Below are 25946 nucleotides of genomic sequence, written 5' to 3' on the forward strand. Positions count from 1 at the left end.
AATTTAAGGTGGAGTAACCCAATAAACTACTTTGAGAGTTCTACGCATGGGGGTGTATGCATGTGGTTAAGCTCTCAGGGTTAAGCTTACTTGAGGAAACTAGCTAGAAGAACCCAGCTTACCACTCTTTGTGGATCGCAAGAAACCCAGATATACACCTAAATCCACCAAAACGTCATCGGGCTTGCATGAATCAAAACTATGGGCGTTCCCTACTTTTGGTTCCACAATTGGCCACATCTAATGGCAACGCAAATACCGTATCTTGGTAATCCGAGACAGACGGTCCAAGGTCTACCTTTGTACAACGTGACTCGTGACGGCTCCACTCCCGACTGACCTTCCACCCACTCGGACAGACCTAGCAGTCTCCTCCACAGCACCATGAAGACTCTCCTACTTTTCGCCGCCGTCTGCCTTGCTGTGGCGCACAGCCAGATACTACAGCCATGCTGTGAGTTGTTCCCTGCTTTGGTATTAAAATAAGTCTCACCTTTGAAACGTTTTCATAGTGACTTTTAGCTTGCCATGTTTGTAATGCAGGTGTATAAGGGGTTACAGGGCATCAATGTCGTCATTGATTCTACCAGGGGATTCCAGGGGACATAGTTATTTGTCGAGAAACGCCTGAGACGATCATTTTTCGAGAGACGTCAGAAACGCGTCTATTGATCGTTAAATATTTGCAAAAGATCATCTCAACTACCCCTTAGTCTAACTATTTGACTGTTGAGGCACCACAGAATATATATTTTTACACCTTTCTCCGTTTTCTGTTTTTCCTTGGTTTTTCTTAGTTTTTCACTTAGTGCCATTCCTGTTGCCTGTCCAGTCAGTGTTATTAACGTAACAATGTTTTCCCATGCACAGCGCCACCGCCCCTCTGGGAGGCTAGGATCTCCAGGGTGAGTCAGCTATTTCAGAGATAAATCTTTATCTACGGTACCAGTTAACACGTGGCTCAGATTCTATACCACGCTGATAGCACATATTCCATTGTTCCAAGGTATCAAAGGTTACATCAGATAATCATTGGCTATCAGTTTAGCTCAACAGCCGAGGTTTAGCGAAAGGGTCCAATTGAGCAAATTAAGAGTGACTTTGCATGATGATATTCAAGATGATGTCTAATGGTGATTTCGTCATTTGAACCTCACAGCAGCAGTAGTTTTATGACTCATTGAATAAAAAAAACTCGTGACTATTGATACAATGGTGCCATTTATTAAAGTCATCGACCTTTGGCACGTTGGGTAAACAAAGCTGGTCTGCCCTGTCACAAGGCTAGGGGGCGAGGCCCGTACAGTACAACCATTTAGCCGTTCATAAAAGCTATTTTCACAACAAAGATACAATGCAAACACAAGACTGTGTTTGAATATTTTTATGTTTAGCCATAAGTATGGCTCAACATATTGTTTTCTCTCATGTTTCTTCTCCTGTCAAATCTTCAAATCGATTCATCTCTGTCATTTTTTGACCAAATGACCTGAAATTTGGTACAGAGGTAATGTAGGCAAAAGCCAATGTACGTTCTTTTCCTTTTTTTGATATTGACCTTGAAAGTGATTTTATTGAGGTTTTTAGGCTATTTTTAGCATATCTTGGCCTCCTGCGCCCTTGTATTTCAACCGAATGACCTGAAATTTGCTGTATATGTGGCTTGAACAAATATTTAAAGGACTACATTCCCATTTTTGGCATACATATATTCAAAACGATTTATTTTGGGCTTTCTTGACAATATTTGCCACTTCTGTCACTTTCAATACTACATATGACCTACAGGTCATTGACCCCGAGTGCCTTGCACCTGGCCAAGCTTGAAGTTTGCTTACGAGGAGGAAAGACCGGACATAAACATTTAACGTGATTATCGGGAAAACACCATGTTCCCTTAAACTCAGTGGTTAAATTGCAGTTTAGGAAATTTTATAACAGAAAACAAGTTAAATCAATGATTTTGTGAATGTTTATTCTAGCATTAGTTATTCCAGATATTTTCAAACTCCAAATTCTTCAACACAACACGGGAGATCGTTTCTCCTCAGACTGGCGCGACACTCCTGTCAAAATTGATTGATGATCTCTCTCTGCCGCCGACTTCATACATGATCAAAGGCGGGTGGTAGGCGGTGCCTTCCTACATGTCCTACGTACGGGCGTATGGATCGTAGAATTCGGCAAAAAAGGAATGATTAGGCCAGTAGAGTCAGTCCCCGGTAAGGTCAATGATTCGCCCCTTTGCGCTAGCTTGTAACGTTAAATGAATGTACCCTCTGGTGGCCAAACTTCACTGACAAACTTTCTCCCTATTATCATCATGAGCTTGCGTTAGTCTGGTACTAGTGACTATTATGTGCCGGGAATGTTTATCTATCGCACGCCTTGGAAGGAAGTTCAACCATGATAAATGGTCGGCCGTTGCGAAAATTTGGAATCCCATGCTGTTGATTTTTGTGATTGAATCTGTAAGAAAATATATTTTCATGTCGTTCATGTTTTTGGGACGGACGACGGGACGGGGTGAATTTTTTCTATCATTTTCGTCCCGTTAGTAATGCAAATCGAATCGTGTTGCACAAGAGGCAAAACACTAAAAACGTGGGTCTTGTGGAGTGTTTTGGAGCGGGAAAATGCCGGATATTAGCGGTGCCGAACAGTGTACATCGTCGCGCGCGGGTGACGCTCCGTCAAAACAAATCCGCTGGTGGTCTAGCGCGGCCACCGAAAATAGGCAGAAACACACAGGAGGACTTAGCACCTTCGTTTATGAGGGCAATTGTGAAAATCTTTTGTTACAAATTGTTCGAACATTGAAACATTTGGATAGATGGTTTGAAACTGTTCTAAATAAAGAGATTTTTGTGTAGTTACGTTCGAAATGTTTCCAACGTATGTGAAATGAGTTCAAACATGTTATAAGTTTCAATTCTAATTGTTTGAACACTTTAGAACTGTTGTGACTTAGACATTCTTTTAATCAAAATAGTTCAAACATATTACAAATATTATATTAAAACCCTCTCGGTGACTTTGAATTGACCCAAATATGTTGTTTTTGGTCATTTCCTTCGTCTCCTGTCAAATCTTCATATGTATACTATGGAAAACTTCATTCTTCCCTGAGGCTGATCTTTTTTAATTCAATTTTGAACTGGGTTGATTATGCGCAAGAGTGTAATTTTCAGCGGATATTTTTCGACTGGTTTACATGGAAATGGCACGGAATATCCCATTCTTGCAAGGGGAGGATTCTTTAATTATTTCTTTCAATTTTGAGCTGGAATGATTATGAAAAAGTCCATTCTTTAGCAGAAGTGTTAATCAATTAGTGGATATGGTTGTGGACTGGTCCATATTGTGTTGAGGTGCTACTGGAAGACTCAGTTTTGGACTGGGGTGATTCATTTTTTTAGTGCAAGTATTTTAGAATGGTCCATTGTTATTTGGGGAGAGTCCATTTTTTGCATGGCGAGGAGTATGGCTAAACATGCTGTATTTGCTCGCAAATGTTGCCTTTCTAGTTTACCAAGCATCTTATCACCTTCATTTCGAATAACGGCACTGTGTGGGGTGTTCTTGAATAAGTAAATGCGTTGACTGTGACCATAAACTTGCTCACCATTTAACAGTTACTGTGCTTTGTAAATAAATCAATGTCACTTGTCCTGTAGATCGACCCAGTGAAGCAATTCTCTGAGCGTGCGAAGGTTTCCTACGATGGCGCCAACAAGCGCGTCCGCAGGATCGAGGAGGTCAATCTCCTCCAGGATAAGGAGTTCTTCGACGTGCTGTACCTGCACAACACCGAACCCGTGAGTATCAGGATTATAGCACAAGTTGCTGGAAAAATTATTCGCAAAATTCAAGGCTATCAAGGATACTAGTAGTAGACGACCCGTATCCATACTGCAATGCGACCCTTTCCAGCTATACACACAGCCAAAAATCGCAGCACTGTGGCCGTATGGTAGAACGCCGCATTGTGTATGTCAGGAATCTCAGAAATATGCACACAGACACAGAAACACACACATACCGACACACACACACACACAGACACAAACCCACGCACGCACGCACATCTAAAGTGTACATATGATTTACTGAAGAAAGCATGACTAGGGGTCACATTCAAATGGTGATCAGTATCTAAGAGTTTCGGGGTCAAGAATTGTCTTCTTCATCCTCTCATCGCCACTTTCTTCGCAGGGCACCGAGTACCGCCTTAACCTGAAGTCGAAGGAGTGCGAGAAGAAAGAGCTTACCGAGCCATGGCGTCCATTCGAAGTCCCTCCAAACTCGACCTTCCTGGGCGAGAGTTACATCGGAACCGGCGCAGTACCAGGGGCAGGCGTCCTGACGGAACTTTGGGAAAGGACATTTGAGAGCGGAGGTTAGACTTTGCTTGTAATGTCTCTCGTCAATAGCAGGCTGGGTGCCATCCTAGTGAGTTTGCCGGGACCCGTCCCCTCTACCCTCCTATCAAAAGCAGGCTTTACGGGCTTGGCTTTTTTCTGGGCTGTTTTCTGAGTATACATCCGTTCTTAATGCATCCTAGGCTCCTCAGCCCCCCTTGCCAACAGTCATGTAAGGGGGAGTATGGGGTGTGTGTGGCTAAGGGTAAACTAGGGGACAGTGGTACATGAACCGGTCTTCTGGACAGTCATTGAAAAAAAAGGAAGACCTTGCTTTGAGGCTACTTTACAGCATACAGCATACATAACCTTCACTGTTTCTGCCATATAGACAAGTTTTTCGGTGCCTACACCGTGGAGGGCTGCATTCCCATCCAAGACGAATTCTACAGCAACCGTACCGGCCTTGTCACTACACTGTAAGTATGAAGGAAACGAAATATCACGTGAAGCTAAAATACGCACATGTGGTAAATGGATACTCTCCAAGCAGAGAAGGGGTTTCGGCTGGTTTTTGACGTGTTTCTAGGCGTTTTTGTCGGGCTTTCTACCGACAACAGTCATGTTTGACACTATGGGGTTGGCTATTAAAAAAAAAAACATGACAAAGTAGAAAGCCCGACAAAAACGTCTAGAAACACGTCAAAAACCAGCCGAAACCCCTCCTCTGCTTGGAGAGTAGTAAATGGATGTATCTGTATCTGCAATACATAGAATTTTCGTCATGTACCTGTAACGTTAGTACGTGTGTAAGTGTTTCGTCTATAAGAAGAATTGATTCTCTCCTTCCTGAGGGTTGTTTACATAAGAAATGATGGGCCTCTTGGTGTCCAATAACCTTTCGTGATGCAACACTTTTTGGACAACAAAGTATAGATGTTGAATATATGCCGTTTGTGGCTACGTTTGTTAATCTGGTGCTAAAATGATAATGCGAATGCCTTTTTCTCAGGTTCTTTGACGTCACAGGTGGTATCTCCGACCCCAATGTCTTCATTCCACCGAAAGAATGCGTGTAACTGCTGACGGTGTTGCTCAGAAGTGTACACGTATCACTAGAGGACAGATTAGACGTGCAATGAAAGCTTGAAGAAAAAATGTTTCTACATGACATTCTTATAACGTTGGTTAATTTCCTAGCAAAACTTTTACTACAACGATTCATGATATTAAAACAGCGTGATGTAACTGTACTAGATGTATTTTCACTAAACGTGTTTGTTTCGTCGGCGTCAGTTTTGTACTGTTTACACTTATGTTAACTTTACATATAGCTTACATACATATCTGTACGTATTTGGTCTTTCGTTTGTCGTAAGAAAGTATTTTGTCCGACTTTTCATACCCACTTTGTATTGATACCCCTATGCCACCGTCTACTTTATTGCTTTTCTTCTGATTTCCTTATACGGAAATGGTTGTGAATGAATAAAAACATTGTGTGATTGAACGACAATATGACATTGTTTTCTTAAATAATATGTCCATTAAGTGCGAAAATAGTGCCAAGCTACATCGATTATGATTCGCTTTCTGTTGTTGATAACAATTAAGAAAAGGGTCTGTGTAAAGACATTGTACCCCTTAATTATGTTTAAACAATCTGATGACAGCCAGTATTGTAACCACCGACCTCTACTCGGAGAGTAAAGATGGTACTGATATCTTCTTGAAGGAGGAGTATTTGATACGAATACAGGTTTACATGCTTCAATATTAGGAGCAAAACATGTACCAAACACAAGTGCACGTAATTGAAATATAAAAGAAGACTCAGCTCAGAAGACTCAGTCCGTAGTACTGTCCAAGCAATGTTTGACTTTGCCTATTTTTGACGTCTTTTTTAATGATTTAATCGGGAATTCTTCAGGCTCGTGGCTTTATGACGTCTTTTTTTCTTTCTTATCAGGCTTTTTATTCTGACAAATTTAAAGGCCCGATAAGAACGCAAAAAAAGATGTCGAAAACCAGCCCGAGCCTATCAAACCTCTGCTTGAAGAGCACATCCGTGGTCGATGTCCTTGGTGCTGAAATGGGGTCCCTTACCCTGCCAATGGCGGTGAGGCCGTTTCAATGAAGAGTGCGTCCCCTGGGCGGCCACAACGCAGGGAAGAGAGCAGTAGACGTGTCCGGGGTGGTTTAGCATGCTCGTGTAGGTAAGAATAGGGACCCAGTGAACTTGACTGAAGCCGTGGCGAGGACGCATTGCTCCAACGTTACAAGCTGTCGAAAAAGCCGATTACGAAACGCCTTATTCGAACGGATGCTTCGCCCTTACCTTATTGTGTACGTACAAGTTATTTACCAAGTCTGTCTGAACTTGTCTCCAACATGCTAGGTGCACTTCATTGCTACTCCGCCTGCTGGCGTGGTGCCTCCATGATTACCGCGATGAGTAAGCGTTGATGGACTTCGTCCTTAACCTCACTCAGACCTCGGAATAAACAACATAGCGTGATTGCATTAGTGGTCGTCTCACAATCATGATAGTCCCAAGTACATGTACAAAGTCCCCACACCTCGTGACTCGTCCCCTGACTCGGGCGAGCGTGTGCGCAGCACCGCCCACTAATCTCACCTGAACGGCTGTTCGACAGGACGTGCGGAAGACGAGCTCTGAAATGAAGGCCTTGATTCTCCTCGTACTGGTCTCAGCTGCCTACGGGCAGGTACCGGAGCCATGCAGTGAGTCCGTATATGTTTTTTTTATATCGTTGTCGTATTTGTTGTAGTCCGTTTTTACAGAAACAGCTGCTTTAAGTATACATGTACAAGAAATCACTGCGAGGCATGGGTTTCAAAGCCATACTCACCATTTCTAATAATATTTAGTTGTGGCAATGTCGTATGATATGATATGATATGATATGATATAGTTTTGAGACAGTTTCAGCAATAATAATGCTACAAAAACGTCCCTCATTCTAAAAATGCACATCATACACTGTTGTCCCCTTTTCTTCACAAACCCCAGGGGCACCGAGTGTCTGGGAGTCTCGCGTTGGAATTGTAAGTAGTTGGAATCGAATTTACGCCGTAAAAGTAGTTTCTTTACAGGTCATGCGGTGCATCTTATCAAGTACTAGCATTGTAAAATGGTCAGCCTGCATACTCTAGAACAAGCTTATTACATTGTTCAGCAGTTAGCTGAACTGTAGGTCGCAAGGTCAGGGAGAGGTCAACAAATAAATCGCATAACGATTAAACTTACTACTTCTTCAAGGCACGGGTTAAATCATATTCGATTCTGTTGTATTTGTATTTTACCATGAAATAAAGCTCTTCTGTTTTGCGTGTTATTCTGCGTGCTCAGATGAGACCTCAAACTACATATACTAGTATTACGATTTACAGTGTGTCATGTCAGGGCCGTGGTAACGTTTGATACGGCATCGTGTCCCGGACCTTAAAGTGTATCACAATGTGCCTGATGACATATTACGTTTCCATATCTTAGCGATATTATCTCCTTCTAACGTTACATCTCTCCTTATGTAGCAAGACAGCATGAGGGGATTCTACGTGCGCGCCAAGCTGTCGTACGACCGCTACAACATGCGCATCCGCAGGATCGAGGAGGTCGACGAAACTAGGGAGAAAGAATACTTTGACGTATTGTACCTGCACAACACCATGCCGGTACGTAATTTGTTGAAATATTTTCTCTGACATTGTGATGACTGCCATTCTCGTAAAGGGCTGTTTACTCATAGTCGATGCTGTAGGGCTGTTGTGAATTAGGATTTTACCATGGCCAATACTGACCGACGGAGGCCATAGGACAGTGATGACAACTGTAAATCTTATCTATTACGATGTACCGGACTTACGTTTGACGCTGTCGGTCGCTACAGGGCAAAGAGTACCGCTTCAACCTGAGGACCAAGCAGTGCGAGACCCGGGAGCTGAACTACCCCTTCCGGCCCATCGAAATCCCAATGAACGCCACACACATGGGCGACTTCACCATCGGTACCAAGGGCGCCCCGCACGAGGGGGTGGATGTTTCCCTGTGGGGGGAACGGAACCAACAAGAAGGTATATGAATAGTAGAAGCATTTCCCATTCCTTAGATGCGACGACGTATCGAATAATATGCGGAAAATACGTGACACACTGTATAACGTTATGGCCCACTTTACACGTGTTTCTTGAAATTGTCGCAATACTACATTGTAGTCTACTTCTCTATTAGTGTGAAGTGGGCCTTACTTTGATACAACATACGTATGGGCAAGGAGGTTTCTATATAAAACCGCCTTGATATGGATGATAAGTGGACATTGTCATGACTGTGCAGGCGCGCATGCCCGGAAGGTTTAGTGAGGACGGTTGTAAGGCTACTTGTCGGTTTGACCTTTTACATGAGATGTCTGGAGGCTATATCGATACCCCACTCTATCAACATCTCTCTGTGTTGATCTGTTATTCTACAATAACTGAAGCCACACCTCTGTCCATCTAGGTGATGACTGGGTCGGTGCGTTCACCCATACTGGCTGTGTCCCCGTCAACGACATGTTCTACAGCAACAGGACTGGCAGGGTGACCACGGAGTAAGTATTTGACAAATTTTGTCTTCCCAATCCGTAGAAAAATCATGGAAATGGCTGAAAATGAATTCGACGGTTGCATTACATCTGTAGCAGCATGTCAAGTGGGCTTAAACTGGTGTCTAACGTTATATAATATATAGAGACGAATATTATTAGGGACGTCTTGCGACTGATATCTCACGGTTTGTTCCCTGCAGATTCTTTGACGTCACCCTGGGCATCGCCGATGCTAACGTCTTCATCCCCCCGAGGGAATGCATGGGGCCTCCTCCGCCATGAGCACTGCAAACTGCACACGTCATTGCCTACCTGCTGTTCAAATTCCTGTTCGATTTATCTCTAGGTTCGAACACCTGTTCGATTGATCGCATCTTCGGACACCTGTTCGGCTAATCTCTGCGTTCCAATACCTGTTCGATTAATAACTAAGTTCGAGTACCCGTTCGATTTATCTCTTGGTGTGTGGATACCTCTTCGCTTTATCTCTACGTCCAATATACTAGTACTTGTTGTTTCCATTGATATCTCATTCTACGGTTAAGACAGAAAATCATTTAGATGTATGTAAAAACACGAGTGTAGAATTTCCTCTGCATTGCATTCTTGCTACTTTTCGAAACGCAAAAGCGTCCTCTGATCAGGTTTATCGTTCATTTTCAGTAATAGCGTTATGACTAGTTTTAATGCAGGGTTCTGGCTGTACTGCAAAATAAAATGCGATTGATCTGATACAATGTCTCCTTACCTTATTTTTGTTCGTAACATTTGTGACCTCCATGATAATTATAAGCGTCTGTTTGCAAATGATAAGGAGGGATCAAACTTCAAACTAACTCGAGACCAAGGTTCCTACCAGCTGGGTAAACCAGGGTTGCCCGGCTGCTAAAAGCCTTTCACCTTGGGGGAATGACCGAGAGTACATAACGTTTGAGTGTGCGCTCAGCGACGGAGATCAGACGAACTCTTCTAGGGGTGAATGAAAGGTTAGTTCAGCTAAAGGTAAACGCACGAACGGATAAGGGCAAAGATTTCACAAATGAAAAAGTTGAATATTTGATATCTTCGGAGACGGATATGAAAATAAACGTGGTGAAAGTAATTTGTGTCTGAAAAAGAGGCACAGCTGTATCGTGGTGGGCATTTTGCTTCATTTACTTGGTTCAGAACGCACCAGCACAAGACAGACTATGGTAATTTTCTGCTACGTTTATATTAACTTTTTACACACGCACAACAAACTTCAAGAATGCTTCTATAGCGAGCCACAGTGGAATAGTTTTTGATTAACACACGTCACGATAGACGATATTTTTGCCAATTTCTCATGCAGACTGACGTCAGCAGAACATTCACGTCCCTAGCTGAGGTAAGCTTTGATGGGTCTGTGGCGACATTAGAGCCCCATATAATAAAATCCTAAAGGGTGAAAATACTGTGACCTTAGAATTGACAGTTTACGTTGTATCATACGTTTACTTAAGACACAGTATCACCCATTGCCTGGTGACTGATAGCAGTGAACATGTGACATGACCATGTGATTGTACCCTGTGATCAGACGGTCTAAGTCCGAAGGTTTCGCCTGTTTACCCGTCCTTGCTGGGGCCAGCGTGAGCACGGTTCCGCCCACCAGTCCCACCTGACGTGCTTTAGAACAAGACGTGTCTGACTCGAGCTCCACCATGAAGACCCTCCTGCTATTCCTCTTTGTTGCGGTGGCTGCCGTCTACAGCCAAGTCCCAGAAAGATGCGGTAACTAACGTTACACTCACTGAGTCACTCCGTGTCCATCGGTGGCTTCTGGAATTATGCGCTTGTGTTGGCTTGATATGTTATGATTTTCTTTTAACAGTATTCGGGCACAGGTAGCAACGATGCTACAGTTGTGATTTTCAACTTCGGCGTTACCGCACTTTTTGACATATTAGTCAACTATTGTATGATAAGACAAGGAACGTCACCATACGATGACGAAGATAGTAATAACGTTCTTACAAAGCCATGCCCGAAAGCTATTATAAAGTCAGTTTGTTACTTCTGGGATAGATATTATATTTTCTTACCAAACAATTCCTCTTTTAACCACAGAGGCACCGGCGGCATTTGAGTCCAGAATTGGAAGAGTAAGTTACACTAGCCCGGAGTCCAGTCTTGATAGCTTTGGTACGCTTACAGCGGTCACTGCCGTGGGGGTAACAAGACTGGACTTCAGGCTAAAGTTGCTTTCGATTTTTTCCCTAAACGACTGATCATGAAGCAAAATATAGACCGCCATTTCAAGTGCTTCCAGTGCACCTGCATCACCTGGCACCGCACAACCCTAACAGATCAGGTGATCTCAGGTGGTCGCACAGAGCAAAGGCCAAGAGCAGTAATGTGGTCCGACTTCAAAACATAAAAGGGGCGTGGCCGAACAGCGTAAAGCTAGTCAATGCCACTTTTAGAAAGTACGCTACATTATGAGTAGGCTCTGTCTTTTTTGTTCCATTCCATGTGTCTGTCTATGCTATGCATTGTTTGGCCAGTGGCCGAAAATGATTCTAGCCACGTCGCACGAAAACATTTCCTCGGTTCCGTTTGATATACAGACATTCATGTCTTCACGCACTTATGTTGGCTCATTTGCTTCACATTTCATTCCTTTGTCTAGCTGGACACAATAAGGGGATTCTTCGTCAATGCTAAGGTGTCCTACGATGCTCGCAACATGCGGACCCGTATCGTCGAGGAGGTAGAAACCAAGGAGGAGAAAGACTACTATGACGTGCTGTATCTTCACAACACTCAGCCGGTAAGTAACGTTAGTAGGAGTGGTCTTCCAAATCAAAAAAACGTTTTCTTCATTCCTTTACTTTAACTTAAGACAATGAATTTTCCGTTTCTTTGGTCAACCGTGATTAATATCCAATTGTACCTGCTTTCTTTACCAGGAAACTTTTCCTTCCACCGTTTGCAACTCAAACCAATCTTGAAAACGTATGACTTAATCTCCAAGCAGATGTAGGATCCAGCTCAGTATCAGTACTAGTGTTTTACGAGACTCGGTATTTTTGCGCTGAATACTAAAGTAGTAACATCATGGGGTAGTGAGGAAAGCACGGGCCACTAAATAGGCCTTAATACACTGAGCCGAACCCTACATCTGCTTGGGGGCTATTGTGATCATGACTTAGGCCATATGCTATGGCTGAGTTGCTTTTCTATGGTATTCCATAAAGTTTCAAACCGTGACAAAACATATTGCTGTCATCGTCTTCCTTGGTACAGGGTAAGGAGTACCGTTACAACTTGAAGACCAAGCAGTGCGAGACCAGGATGCTGAACACCTCCTTCCGCCGGTTCGAAATCCCAGAGGACGCCCGGCCCTTCGGAGAGTTCACCATCGGGACCAAGGGTCAGCCGGGCGAGGGGGTTGACGTCACCATGTGGGGAGGACGCACCCCTGACGGAGGTAAGTTTGTTTCTTTGTCATTGGTCAAGTCCCAACAGAGAAGGCATGGGCTAGTAGTGTCCCAAAGAGTGTGACCAAGCTCACAAGGTCACCCCTATAGCCAGTACTCTTGATCATGATAAATGTGTTGGGTTCTTTGACGCGCAGAGCTCTGACGCATGAGGCTCCTCCCCCATACACGGGTCAACGCCCCCATCCCTACCCCCTGGTCAACCCTGCTGTCCCTTCCAGAAGTGTCGATGTTGGGGGTTCGAACCTATCACCTCTGGGTTTCCACCGTGTGCGTGTATCTGTCTGTATCTGTATCTGTATCTATATAGCCGGTATAACCGCCATCAGGCGTAACACACCAGCTTCGCAGGCACGCGGCGCGACAGCAGCTGGTCATATTACACCGAACGGTCTGTTACACCTAGTCTTTGCATATCTGACTGCAACTGTTCTTTAAAGCTACTTAGTGATGAAGCTCCTACAGTACTTGATGACAACGAGTTCCATTCTACTATGGTTCTCGGGAAATACGAATTTTTGAACACGTCAATCCTTGGCTGATAACTCTGGTACTTAAAAGCATGACTATTTCTGGTCCTCTTCTGAGCTGGCATTAGATACTTATCAGTCGGTACGTCCACAAGTTTATTAGTCATCTTGTACATCATGCAAAGTCTGGACATTGTTCTCCTGTCCTCAAGTGACATCCATTGCAGGTCTGCTTTCATTTTTGTTACACTGGCGCCCCTTTCATAGTTGTTCGTGCAGAATCTGGCAGCTTGGTTCTGCACCCTCTCGAGTTTATCTATATCCTTCTTTGTGTATGGATCCCAAACTGTTGCAGCATATTCAAGGTTTGGTCTTACTAGAGACGTGTATGCAAGTGATTTTACCTTTGCTGGGCATGCCCACAAATTACGTTTGATCACTCCCAATGTCTGTTTAGCCTTAGTTGTTACTTTGTTGATATGGGTGTTCCACTTTAGCCCCGTTGTTAATGTAACGCCTAGGTACGGGTGGCTCTTTGCTGTTGCTAGAGCCTGTCCACAGAACTGGTAGGTGGTTACAATTGGGTTTCGTTTGTTTGTTATATGCATGATGTAACATTTTTCCGGATTAAACTGCATTAGCCATCTGCTTTGCCATTCTTCGAGTGTGTTCAAATCTTCTTGCAAAAGCTGTGAATCACTCTGTGTGGACAACTCTATATATAACAGGCAGTCATCGGCAAATAACCTAACATTTGAATCAAGCTGGTCTGGTAAGTCATTTATGTACAGGAGGAAGAGTAACGGTCCCAGAACAGTTCCCTGTGGTACGCCTGACGCAACTCTAACTGGAGCTGAGGCCTTGCCTTCTACCACTACCGTCTGTTCCCTATTGGTCAAGAAAGCCTTCAACCAATTTAGTGTGGTGCCTTGAATTCCGTGTAAAGCAAGACCAAAAACTGTCTTGTATCATTCTAGAGTGCAACTAACAACTGTACATCCTTGTGTAGTGTTTGGTAGTGATGTGGGAACTTTGTTGTAGGTGAGTTTGTCGGCGTCTTCACACTGGCTGGCTGTGTTCCTGTCAGTGACCGCTACTTCCGCAACGAAACCAGCTTTGACAACACAGAGTGAGTATTCAGCTTTTGGACACTGTCTGTAGATTTGCACACTGTCTGGACAATGTGAAAGTACATTATGTTTATACATATTGGGAAAGTGACCTGACATATCCTATTACATGTACTTACACTAAGCTTACAAGGGCTTCTATAAGACTTTTTCCAGTCATTCAAGCGTCACTGAGTAAAATGACTGATATAATTGTCATTAATATCTTGAAATTCATCTTCACAACTTCCTACAAGCTATGTCTTTAACATATGATTTCCCCCCATACCTACATTGGAAAAACATCATAGCCTTGACTTCTAGACATGGATATTTCTGCCATGCCATGTTTGACTTGTCTTCTTTCCCGCACAGCTTCTATGACGTGACCCTTGGCATTTCCAATGCCAGTGTCTTCATCCCACCGCATGAGTGCATGCCCTGAGCGTCATCTGCAGCACCAAATTCAACCATACAATTTATCTACTGCAGCTGTAGAGGCCATGTGCTTTAATCTCTAGTGGGTTATTAAATGTGATAATCACAATATCTTGTTTCCGTTTTCTTTGTTTATTGTCATCACTTGCACGGTTTTCTACTTCATCTCTAACCTTTGCGTCCTTATGAACATGCACTGATGATGCATCATTAAGTACCGGTATTTACAAGTATATACATTTGTCAATATTTGTGCGTCAAGCTTAATCTTTTGCTACTTTGCAGAGAAACATAAAGATTTTTCCTGCTCTGTCGGCATTGTAGTCCTCATTGTTCATTTACCAACAATGTACATTTGGCCAATGGCTGCAACATTGAGGTATGAGTAGGTTCCTGTGTAGCCAAAAGCGAACACAGAGAGCTGACATAGTCTACTGTACAATAGCCTAACAGCAAGATGCCAATGACAAGGTGGTTCAAGTTTCCTTTTGCATGAAGCAGAGTTACTTTATAGCAGCTTGTTCCTCACCTTGCAAGCAGAATTCTCTCCTAACAGAACCTATGGCATACATCCAAGCCTGTCTTTTTCCATGTGAGGAAAAAGCAATAATGCTATCTCACAAACACATTCATTACGACCTTGACTATCAGCAAAGGAGTACAGCTAAAAGTTCAGCATTAATCTCCAAGCAGATGTAGGGTCCAGCTTTACGTTTTACGCATATTTTGAGGCTTTTAATGCCTCATTCCAGTGGACCGCAATTTTCTCTCCTCCCTTTTCCTTTATAGGAGATGGAGAAGAGGAATAGGAGGAACACTGCTAAAAGACGTCCTAACTGTCAAAAAAACATGCATAAAACACTGAGACAGAGCCAGATCCTTACATCTTACATTACTGAGCAGGTACATTTGCCTACTCAGGTACTGAACTTATACCCCTCATAAATATCATCAAAGAGACTCTTGCAGGACAGTTTGGCCTTAAGCTTGCTGCAGAGCAGGAACCCACCAGCCATCTTCCTGTGCAGGGAGTAAGTCTGTTCAGGGGGAGGGGCGAGTCTGTCCCGCAACATCACCGGCAGGAGCTGGTGGATACGCATGGTGGTGTCCTGGGTTCCGAAGTCGAAGGGTTCTGCACTCTGGAAAGGTTCCCCTAGGATCATGACAGCATCCACATGGGCCTTCTCAAAGGCCTAGAAGAGAGAACAGAAGTATTTCGTGGTTGGTATAACAGGCCAGTGCTAAATAAGGCATACAGCTCTGCCGTAGGTATTCAGTGGTAGAGCGCCCTGGCTTGAGCATGGTTTTATGGTTGTGTAAGATAACGTATGACAAACATTAAGTTGATTGTGCAAGGTGCTTAGTTCTGGTAAAGATAACATAAGAATGAGATTGTGCATTCAGTTTCAAGGCCATGGGTGGGAAAGGAGCAGATTCCTCTTGAAACTTGGGTATGAATGTTTTACATAGACAGATAAAACTTGAAGAGACAACATTGGTCGTGGTATATTGAATACACATGTATAACACTTACCTTAGACTCATAGCCAGTCAGGAAACCCAGCTCCCTGGAGAAGTTGAGAACCTGCTCTCTGTCTCCCATTGCTGCACCTTGAATCACCTGGGGACACAAAAATACAGCTACAGTGCCCAAAATTGCCATGTTTCATCTGGACCTCAATTACTACCAACATGCCGAAATTCCAACAAATCCATCAAAAGGATCTTGAGTTATAGCTGCGAACACAGACACAGGCAAAAACAGTACCCCTGTTGGATGTCACTGATCTCCTTCCAGGAGGTAATAAGGACATGCTGAAGTTGTGAGCCAAACACCATACTCAAACATGTCTATGGCACTGTAACCTTTGGGTTCAATGATTCTATAGTTTAGAGAGCACCTCTAGACACAGTTTCCAGCACTACTAATATTCATCCTGTTACTATTACATGCATCAATAAGTGTGGTGGGTTCCTTAATGCCTCAAGGTGTAGCCCAGACACAGATATCTCATACAGGTCCAAACCTGTAACTAAACCTCTGTACAATATCTATACATGTACCTAATCTGTAATGCTACACATAGGAATACAACACCAACTAGTAGTGTACTTTCTTAGATACTGGCAGAGATGTTGAACCATGTAATTCTAAGAATAATCACCTTGATATACTTGTCAACAAATTGGTCCTCAAACTTCCTTGTAGCTCCAAAGTCAAGGAGATTGATCTGTAAGGCAATCATAACAAATATCAATTTCCTGATACAGCAAAATATAACACAAAAAAGCACCACAGGAGCTCTGCAAATGTTTTGCTGGTTATGTCATTTTCAATTCAATGTCAATCAAATCTGAGTATGACTCTAGTCTACTAAAAAGTAGTTTTATATCCTTTACTACTATTTCATCACCTGTCAAGATTGATGAATTGACACCAGAACATTTCAAGATTCGGTGACAATTCTACAGTGATCGACGAAATCTAATATTTGTAGCTTTTCTTGTCATACTTCGAAGGTGTAACCTAGCCTGACTAAATGACTTGTAGAAGTATTCCTCCTGGTCAGGTAACTGAAGGGGGAAGCTCCACAGAGGCCAGGACAGCGAGACTTTTGGCAACATATGACTCACCTTCCCTTGGACAGGGTTGTAGAAGAAGTTGGACCAGTTGGGGTCTGTCTGCATCAGCTTCCACTCAAACACCTCCATCATGCACAGTCTGATGATGGCCAGGCAGATCTGCAGGGCAGGGACACACACCACGTCAAAAATGTAATCTTGTTCCAGTTTTAGCTCACTGAAGAGCTTATCTTCCACTGCTTGCGACAGAGAAGACAGATGCTTTTTACAGTTACAGCATTTCAGACTTTCATTGAAATGGGTAAATTTCCCTATCACTTTTTGGCAAGCACAGAGAACAGTGGACCGCAGATTAATCTGCCAACATTTCAATAGTCTTCCTGCTACCGGATAGCAGTGGGAAGTAGAAACAGTTACCATTGCCCTGAAGAAGGTAGCAGGGAACAAAAAAGAACTGTATTATCCACTCATTTCAATCATTCAGAAAATACTTTGTGTGGCAGTCTACAGATTCTGCTGCAAATTTTATGAGTTGGGTTTTAAACCCTACGCCAGGTTTTACAGAGCTTTCCTTCTCTGGATGATTGATTGATTGTGTTGCAGTGAGGTGGAAGCAACCCCCAAGGTATTTGACGTGAGTTCCTTTACCTCATTCTTGGTGTCCTCATCTATCTCAGTGAGCTGGTCCAGTGTCATGCCGTCTATCAGCTCTGTGGTCAGTACTTGGGGGGTGGACAGTTCTGTGATCACTTCTGGTACATAGAAGATTGGGTCACCCTTCAGCAACTCCCTGAAATCAGTCAGACAATACTGTTATCCACACAGTTTTTTTCTTCATTCAGACCCTTAATACGTCCCTTCTGAAAGACAGGTGCAGCCTGAACCAAGTCTCCTAGTGACCAACTAATTGGAACCAGTAGCTGAACCATAAACCATTTTTTTAAGACTATGAGAGAGGGAAAACATCAAGTCCTCACAATCTCATATTTTCAATTCCAGATCTGATATGCATATTATATCTATACAAATCTTTAACAACATTTTGGCAAATTGATGGCAAATGCCACAGATTAGGAACTAGTTCAGCCATACCCGAACGTTCTTGTCATCTCCGCCTCTCTGACATAGTCCACCTCCCAGGAAAGCTCCTTCCTTGCCACATCCACCAACTTGTCCACATACAGGCCTGGGGAGGGCAGGATAGTAAGTAATGTTACACCATTTTTAAGAAATAGAAAGCACAACAAGCAAACTAAAGGAGATAAGGAAGCTCATGATGAACAGGACACAGTGGAGATGATCGAAGAAAGACTGATTGCAGCTACAGTGTCCATACCGATGGCAGTGGACTACTACTACTAAAACACAACAGCTACTAAAAGACAACAACTGCTAAGCCTTTGCACGTTACATGACAAAGTTAGCAAAATAGAGGGCTGAAAATACTATTTGGAGCACATTGCTGTTGAACCATTGTATCTTACAGATAACTCTAAAAAAATACTTAATCGCAAATCAATCAAAAGCAATAAAAGTGCTACTGTCATAAGCTTGTGGATTCAAAACCAAGTTGGAAGAGTAGCTTAACAGAAAGTTACTTACATTTGGTTTTGCTCCAGATTTCCCCACAATCAGCCAACCAACGGAAATTTGCAACACAGCGACAGAGACATTTCAAGCTACATTCTCTCCATAAGCTACTAAATGACAAAAGACAGACATCGCAGATACCTTCTGGTAAGACGTTAGCCACACTCAGGACTGACATCAGGTTGTCGATGTCACTGTTGATTCCCTTGGCAACACCGGGGTACTGTGGACAACAGAACAGCTTGTTAAAAGTTTGAGCAGGACTAACTTCAATAATCTGGCTCAATACCAACAAATTTCTATACAGAAGCCTGAGAGTTTTTAAAGAATCTACTCCTCAGGGAGTTTTCATGGAGTTTTTATAACACTTTTTTGATGTCTTGGATAATACAAAATAATTATAATGAAATTCAAATTTTAAATATTTCCCCCTCCTCAAAAGAAACAGCCTCAAAATCATCTCCAGGGCTAAGAATATGCAAATTTGACTTTTGAGTACACGTTAGGAACATAAGATACATTGTAGGTGTGCTGATCACCACACCTGTATTTTCATGGCGACTTCCCTGCCATCATGTAGCTTGGCCCTGTGAACCTGCCCTATCGATGCTGCTGCAAAAGGCTTCTCCTCAAACGACGACACTTTGTCTCTCCAGTCGGCTCCCAGCTCCTTAACCAGCACTTTCTGTGGTTGGGAAACAAACATACGACGTCTGAAACTAAAGTGTACACAAACTGCCATTCACCAAAACCCAATGTCCTTATCTGAGAATCAAGTGTACACAGACTTCCATAATCAAAGACAAATGGTCTTTATCAAAAGGTATGTAAAGGTATTCCCATAGTCTTTTTGATGCCGTAGGGGAAGTGAGTTGCTATCCACTGTGTCTAGAGCCATCCCCCTCCTTCCACTGCCTTTTACTTTCCCAACCAGGTAGTCAGGTACCCAATTTTACACCTGGTAGAGTGAAGAAAGTCCTGTAAAGGGCCTTTCCTGGCCAGGACACAATGTCTAGCCAGGAATGGAACCTGTGACATCTCGATCTCTTGTCAACTACCCTAGCCACTCGGGCAATCAATATCACACACTGTTCTTTATCTACATGTATCATTCTCTAAAGATGCCCCACTCCACACATCCTTGGAGTTAAAGGACACCAAAAAATGAAGTGCAAACCAATAATCGTTATAATCAAGTAGAAGTTGCAGATGACATCCTACCTCCAACTGCCATAGAGGCATGAAGTCTGCACTTTGTCTGACCCGTTCAAAAATTCTCTGCAGTTGTGGGTTCATCATGGAGTTATCTGGAAGGTTGGATTGAATGGTTAACACATTACAATGAGGGACAATAAGCCACAATTGACTTGGTTCAACTCAGGTTTCAAGTAACAACTCTGCTAATTGATTTTCAGGGGCATGATTTTCCAGCATTAGTCACATGAAAACTTTGTACTCAGCCCAACACAATCAAAAATCAATTGTTACTCACACACCATTCAAAAAAACTTTGCAGTGTGTCTGGCTTTGAAACATAACGTTATCTTTCTACAAGACTGACTCACACTAACTACCCATTTCGATGCCAGTTTTCCCCTGTTGTGTGAAGGTTAGATGTGCTTGCAGTTTGGATGTTCAGGTTTGATCTCAGGTCTCTGGTTGCTTTTCTCCAGAAGGTATACATTATGAAGGTTGAGATGAATGTCTCAAGACAACAAACATGAAAGAAAATGTTCAAAGAAAAAATATCACCTTGAATACTAAGCATCTGTCCAAGTTTAAGTGCAGCTCCTCGAACTCTGCACAGAGTGTCCACAATGCGCTCTGCATTCGCCTGTGTCAGGAAAGGGCTGGAATCTAACAGGGCAATGCCACCCTCTGTAAGAAAAGTGTGATTCAAGAAGTCAGGGCCAAGCACTCTTTTATTGTATCATGTTGAGTTTCATCACCAAAACTGTAGTTCATTCACACTTGGGGTGACTTTCTCTCTGAACAGGAGTATGTGCAATATCAAGGTCATGAAGCTTCACCAAATCAGACAGTCAAAGCCAGGTAATAAGAGCACAATTACTTACTGTTGTCAGACATACCCAATCCTCTTCTTGTAACTTCTGCAAGAGCGCCAGCACCCAAACCAGCTGCAAGACCTGGAATCGAAATACAAAAATCACATGATGTACATGTATAATTCAGCATAAAACATGTATTCTTGAAATACAGCATTCTTGACAAAGCTATGAGACTGACAATGAGACTTATTAATAGTTTCTTCAGGATGGTAGTTTAATAATTTCTATAATAGATGTATTCATATTTCACAACCAAAATTTGAACTAGTGCCAACATTTCAACAGTCTGTCTGCTGTCTTCTTCAGGGCATAATGAGGTGCAATAATCAAGCTACAGAACAGTACAAGTACATTTGGATAGGTCACTAGCAGAAGACTGCTTGAGCGAGAGACTTTTCATTTGACTATGAGACTGTGATGAACTCTGACCTCCATAGCTGACCAGTCTGCTGATCCTACTGGCAGGTACGGCCCTGGCCTTGGCCTGATCACTCAGCTGGTGGGGAAACACATTTCTTATGTCACTTCCAATACATTTGCATACAGAAAAAGTACAACTTTTCTATCAACTTAATCATAAAACTCACACACAGTTTTGAAATACAAGATATAAGACTCATGTATGTCTAGTAAAGCAGATGGCAAAATGCATCAATAAAACACACACAAAATATATACAATAAACAACTTCTTCTACCGACTCTGAACTGTACTTCCTGCCACTCTGGCAAGTCTGACCTTTGCAGTCATCTTCCAACTCACTTCATGCCAATACAGTATATACTGACTGTATTCAAATACCTATGGACACACACCAACAAAAACAGACACACCAAAAACATAGACTTCGTACATGGAATCAACAACAGAACTTACAGTTTGCCTTGCAACAGACTTGAAGAATTTTGGTGCCACTTTGGGCCTGATGGCAGACAGCTTGGGTTTCTTCTCCTCCTTCTTCTGTTCACTTTTCTTTAGGACATCTGCTGTTACCGGAGGTGTAGTAGCATCATAGTGGAAGCCTCTTGTCTGCTGGGTGAAGTTGGCTGAGCCATTTTTCTGGCAAGGATGAAATTGATCAAACACTCATAATACTACAACATCTATGTCTTTGCTCCCTGGAATAATCAAATTTTTTGACACAATTCAGTAATACATGTAAAGGGTTTGGCAATCTGTGTGGGTCACAAAGAGTATACCAGATACAAAAGGCTGACTACTTTCTTTCCAGCAAAACATGGATTGTTCAACGGTTACAAGGTTATGACCTTGGTCAGGGGGGGCCTAAAGACGTGCGTATCATTTGCCATCATGTGATGCTAATACCACAAAATAACATACTAGTAGAAAGATGAACTAAATAAAATAAAAAATACCTTAAGACTACAAAATATATCAACAATAGACAACTTAAATAGATTCTGAGGAAGGTTATTGCAAAGAAAGCTTATCCCTATATAAGGTACTGTACCATCATTTTTGAAATAAAGACTCACATTGATGGTGGTACTATGAAAGTTGCCTGTTCCATTGGCAGTTCCAGCGTCTGTGGCTTGTTCTGTAGTTGGGGGTGCTGATGCTGTGTCAAACTCTGCTGCAGCTGCATTAATGTTGACATGTTCTCCCAGCCCTGACGTCTCAGAGATGTTGTCCATTGTTCTCCTGATTGTAGACTGAAGAAAACATTGTTAGTTTATCATCATGTTTCTATTTAGTTAAAACTTAAAGTCTTCCAACACCTTCTGTTGTATAGGGATTAGGGATGGTTCACAGAAGTGTGAGAGTCCCATACTTTTTCTCATTTCATTTGATAAGACCGGGCCTTCCGAAATGCAAGGCGAACACTCTACTAGTACCCCTACTAGTAGTTCATTGCACTGTTTCCATACATATCATAATCTTCCAAAATTTTTCCACCCCTCCAAATGCAGTGAACACAACTAATATGGCAGCATGGGCATCCCTTAAGTGTAAAGCTGGTTTACATGTTAAAACCCTTACCTTCACTCCCTCCTGCGTTGATCTCGCCATGCCCATCGCACCGTCCACCTGTCCTCGTGCCTCATGCAGCAGCTGCTGCAGACTGCAGGTGCTCCACACCTGGCGCACGTACACGCGCTGTGAGGAACCCAGCGCCTGCCCCACCTTTCCCAGGCCTTCCAGCACCATCATGATGTCCTTAGACATGGCGGGGCTTTCCTGATAGACAGAAGGGGGAGAAACAATGTGAGGTTTATCATGCTGTTCAGTACATAAATGATGCAACCTGCTTACAATACTATGCCAAACCCACACATATAAGACTCCAGGAATGCCTAACATTTACATAAAACCAAAGATTTTAAACCTCCTTGATAAAACAAAAGATATTTGGATTTGGACTTAAATGATTTAATCTGTATATCTGTTAATGGGTGCTATTTTTTGTCTGACCCTTACCACCTCCCTCATGAATGCAATGAAAAGCTTCTCATTAATAAATAAAATTTCAAACAAAATTAAATATATCATGACCAGCTCTGCTTGATCTATTTCTTAACTTCATCTATCCAATTGTACCCTCTTTTTTAACAACTCTGTGAACCTTTCTTTCTTGATTCCAAGATTCAACACTGATATAATGGCATTAATACATATCTAGCTCTAGCTGGTTATGCAAGTTACAAAATCTTGTGTAACGTTAGTCCCTTTGCAGGCATGTCCTATATCAGATATGGTTGACCTTGTTTATATCAATATATGGGTAAGGTCATGAAAATTATATTAGGATGAAACGAAAAGTAGGTCAGCCAAGTTGTGTAAGCGACGAAATCTGTCTTGTATAACGAACCCATGATAGACGGTGTTACGCTGTAAATACTGTAACAGTTACCTTATTTCGTTTCAAACGACGAAATTGGTTCTTGCGTAACACAGCCATTTGTTATTGTGTAACACAGATATAAATTGGGTCATGCATGTAGTTAGTGCTTAGTAGGACGCCCTGGCACGAAGGATAGATGATCACAGTTCAACGCAAAAACACGAATCCTTAACGATAATCTACTTCTGTGAAACATTACATTATTGCTGGAAGGACAGTTGATAGTTTCACACACCGCGAAAACATGTTTACGCAAGGGGGTTCAAGGAAAGGTTCAGACATAGGTAAACAACGAATCTAGCCTGCACCAAACAATTCACCAACGAACACATGTGCGCACCTTTCTGACTCAGCCTGTAGATCGGTGTCTTTATCAGCTTGTAGAGCGACTGTGTCCGAAGAAGAATGCCAAACTGTTCCTTCTACTTTTTATATAGCCAATGGTCCCGTGGAAATCAACGTGCTCCTTCCCAAATGGACACATGCAAATAACAGGACGATACCACTGACTAACTAAAATTAATAAAAACGAAATAAAGTACGAAATTCAACAAAAAGTATCAATTGTCATCATAAAAAACATATTTTTATTACAATTTACAAAGTTAATTATCTGAAATATGTTGTAAGAAAAGGATAGTGAGTGAACAACTGAATAGGTAGCATGGATCAAGCCCCCCTGTGAAGAAAATGGTGTATTCTTGATATCCCAGCATTCTTCTATTTTGATTTTGCATACTGTAGTAATTCCAAGAACCGATAGAGGACGTCGTTATGACGGACTGAACAAAGTGTGCAAGGGGATTGCTCTCCCGATGCCAGACGTGGAAGTCAGACGGGAGTTGTGGGCGAAACAACTGGGAGTCCGAATCAGTAATCAAACCGAACCTACTTATACTTTACCTGTATAAAAATTTCATTTTTCGTACATATGAATTTTGTTACTACAGTATATGGTTTATCGCACATTACTATGCTATTCTTGTACTTTGCTTGTCCCGTATTTGTTTCAATGTACTTTTGTAATGCACTTTGTGTTGATGTAGCCTGGGTGCCATCCTATTTCTACCGGGGCTCCTACACTCGAGTGTAGGAGCCCCGGTTGAAATAGGATGGCACCCAGGCTAGTGTTGATGACGACTCGAACATAAGCTATGCGGCCTGCGTGTGTCTTGTCAGTAATGTTACGATAAAAGAATGATACTAAAACGAACAGGGGAATGTTGCTTTCGGACGATTTGATGTCAATGATGACAAAGAAGAGAACATTCGGTGTGATAGCAAATTGAAAGATTACCTTACGTGACTTCCCAGTTTGCTTAAGACTAAGTGTTTACAACTTCAATTCAAATCAGTCAGTTTCCTATTTGTTCCCGAAATTAAGTCTGTTGGGAAACTAGTCACCCAACCCTTTAAACCAACAGTGGGTATCCGACCGCATTATCATTTTGGTAAGCCTGGGAATAAATACCCTGACAAAACGCACGCCCCTTTTTTATGGAGAAGACTATGATAAGGCGTGGCACCTTGGGTGGAGGGCCCTTCAATACATACTCGTGGTGCGTCAAACAGGTGGAGAAAGGCGAACATTCGTTACTTTTGAAAATAAGAACTACTAGTAATATTTTTCCATGGCCTTCTAAACATTTACTTACCTCTGCCCACCCCCGTAAACCGCTTCATGGCGTAACACGCCTTGTACTAAGGCCGAGTAGCCTCTACCAGTCCCTCTCTCCGACTCCCTTACTAGCATACTATTCGCTCTGTTTGGCCAGTTTCTACTATTTTTCCAGCGATCCGCGGAAGCCTGGTAGTGGCTAACTGAAGAGTACAAGCTGCATATCTGGATAGATTTATTTGATCCACTCAACACCTGGATGGTCCCCTGCTCTTTTCGATGAGTTTCACGGTGTGAGTGTAGTGGGTTCATGAACGTGCTCGAGGTGTGGCTCTCCTCAAACACGGGACCTCCATAACCTCCTTCGGGCATGAACTTGCAATAAAGTTATTATTAACGGCCGAGGGACGTCTCTAGCCGAAGCCAGGTACCCATTTACACCTCAGTCGAATGAGGAAATTGGCGGTAAAGTGCCTTTCCCAATGGGAACTGTCAGGGATTCAAACTCAGTACCTTGAGGTTCTGAGTTAGCAACCTTAAGACCACCGTGCCACCTGCTATATTTGAGTAGATGGTTCTTAGATGACAGGTGAATGTGCGCGTAGGCACATTCTACAACAGCCTCATTACTCCGTATATGGGTACCTACTGGCTGTAATAATACAACCTGGTGAATTGTTATTCACACTACCGCACGTCTTGTAAGTACGTCTTGTGCACATGTGACATGTGACGTAAACTGTCTGAAATATGATAATCTGATCCACA

At 42.6% G+C, this 25946-nt stretch overlaps 4 protein-coding genes across 4 annotated transcripts; 3 read left to right on the plus strand and 1 right to left on the minus strand.

Moving 5' to 3' along the window:
• The first annotated feature begins 312 nt into the window (after nt 1–312).
• Nucleotides 313–5877, plus strand: LOC136433755 (mammalian ependymin-related protein 1-like). Its single transcript, XM_066426244.1, has 6 exons — nt 313–454; nt 871–905; nt 3678–3818; nt 4216–4399; nt 4753–4840; nt 5374–5877. Exons 1-6 carry the CDS (start codon nt 385–387, stop codon nt 5438–5440), a joined length of 585 nt encoding a protein of 194 aa, XP_066282341.1. The 5' UTR covers nt 313–384; the 3' UTR covers nt 5441–5877.
• Nucleotides 5878–6974: 1097 nt separating this feature from the next.
• On the plus strand, nt 6975–9711 carry LOC136433758 (mammalian ependymin-related protein 1-like). The gene is made up of 6 exons (XM_066426247.1): nt 6975–7106; nt 7396–7430; nt 7920–8060; nt 8276–8459; nt 8887–8977; nt 9175–9711. The coding sequence occupies exons 1-6, from the start codon at nt 7043–7045 to the stop codon at nt 9254–9256; spliced, it is 597 nt and encodes a 198-aa protein (XP_066282344.1). The 5' UTR covers nt 6975–7042; the 3' UTR covers nt 9257–9711.
• Nucleotides 9712–10583: 872 nt separating this feature from the next.
• On the plus strand, nt 10584–14564 carry LOC136433759 (mammalian ependymin-related protein 1-like). The gene is made up of 6 exons (XM_066426248.1): nt 10584–10729; nt 11066–11100; nt 11628–11768; nt 12245–12428; nt 13950–14037; nt 14393–14564. Exons 1-6 carry the CDS (start codon nt 10660–10662, stop codon nt 14460–14462), a joined length of 588 nt encoding a protein of 195 aa, XP_066282345.1. The 5' UTR covers nt 10584–10659; the 3' UTR covers nt 14463–14564.
• Nucleotides 14565–14568: 4 nt separating this feature from the next.
• LOC136433757 (atypical kinase COQ8B, mitochondrial-like) lies at nt 14569–24048 on the minus strand. Its single transcript, XM_066426246.1, has 16 exons — nt 23901–24048; nt 22699–22896; nt 22194–22370; nt 21574–21756; nt 21127–21193; nt 20704–20775; nt 20381–20506; nt 19850–19935; nt 19173–19313; nt 18770–18851; nt 18131–18224; nt 17687–17828; nt 17090–17197; nt 16621–16686; nt 15990–16076; nt 14569–15648 (listed from the first exon to the last, which is right to left on the minus strand). Exons 2-16 carry the CDS (start codon nt 22882–22884, stop codon nt 15373–15375), a joined length of 1893 nt encoding a protein of 630 aa, XP_066282343.1. The 5' UTR covers nt 22885–22896; nt 23901–24048; the 3' UTR covers nt 14569–15372.
• Nucleotides 24049–25946: the final 1898 nt, after the last annotated feature.

Source organism: Branchiostoma lanceolatum, chromosome 4 (genome assembly GCF_035083965.1).
Source record: "Branchiostoma lanceolatum isolate klBraLanc5 chromosome 4, klBraLanc5.hap2, whole genome shotgun sequence".
NCBI classification, from domain to species: domain Eukaryota; kingdom Metazoa; phylum Chordata; class Leptocardii; order Amphioxiformes; family Branchiostomatidae; genus Branchiostoma; species Branchiostoma lanceolatum.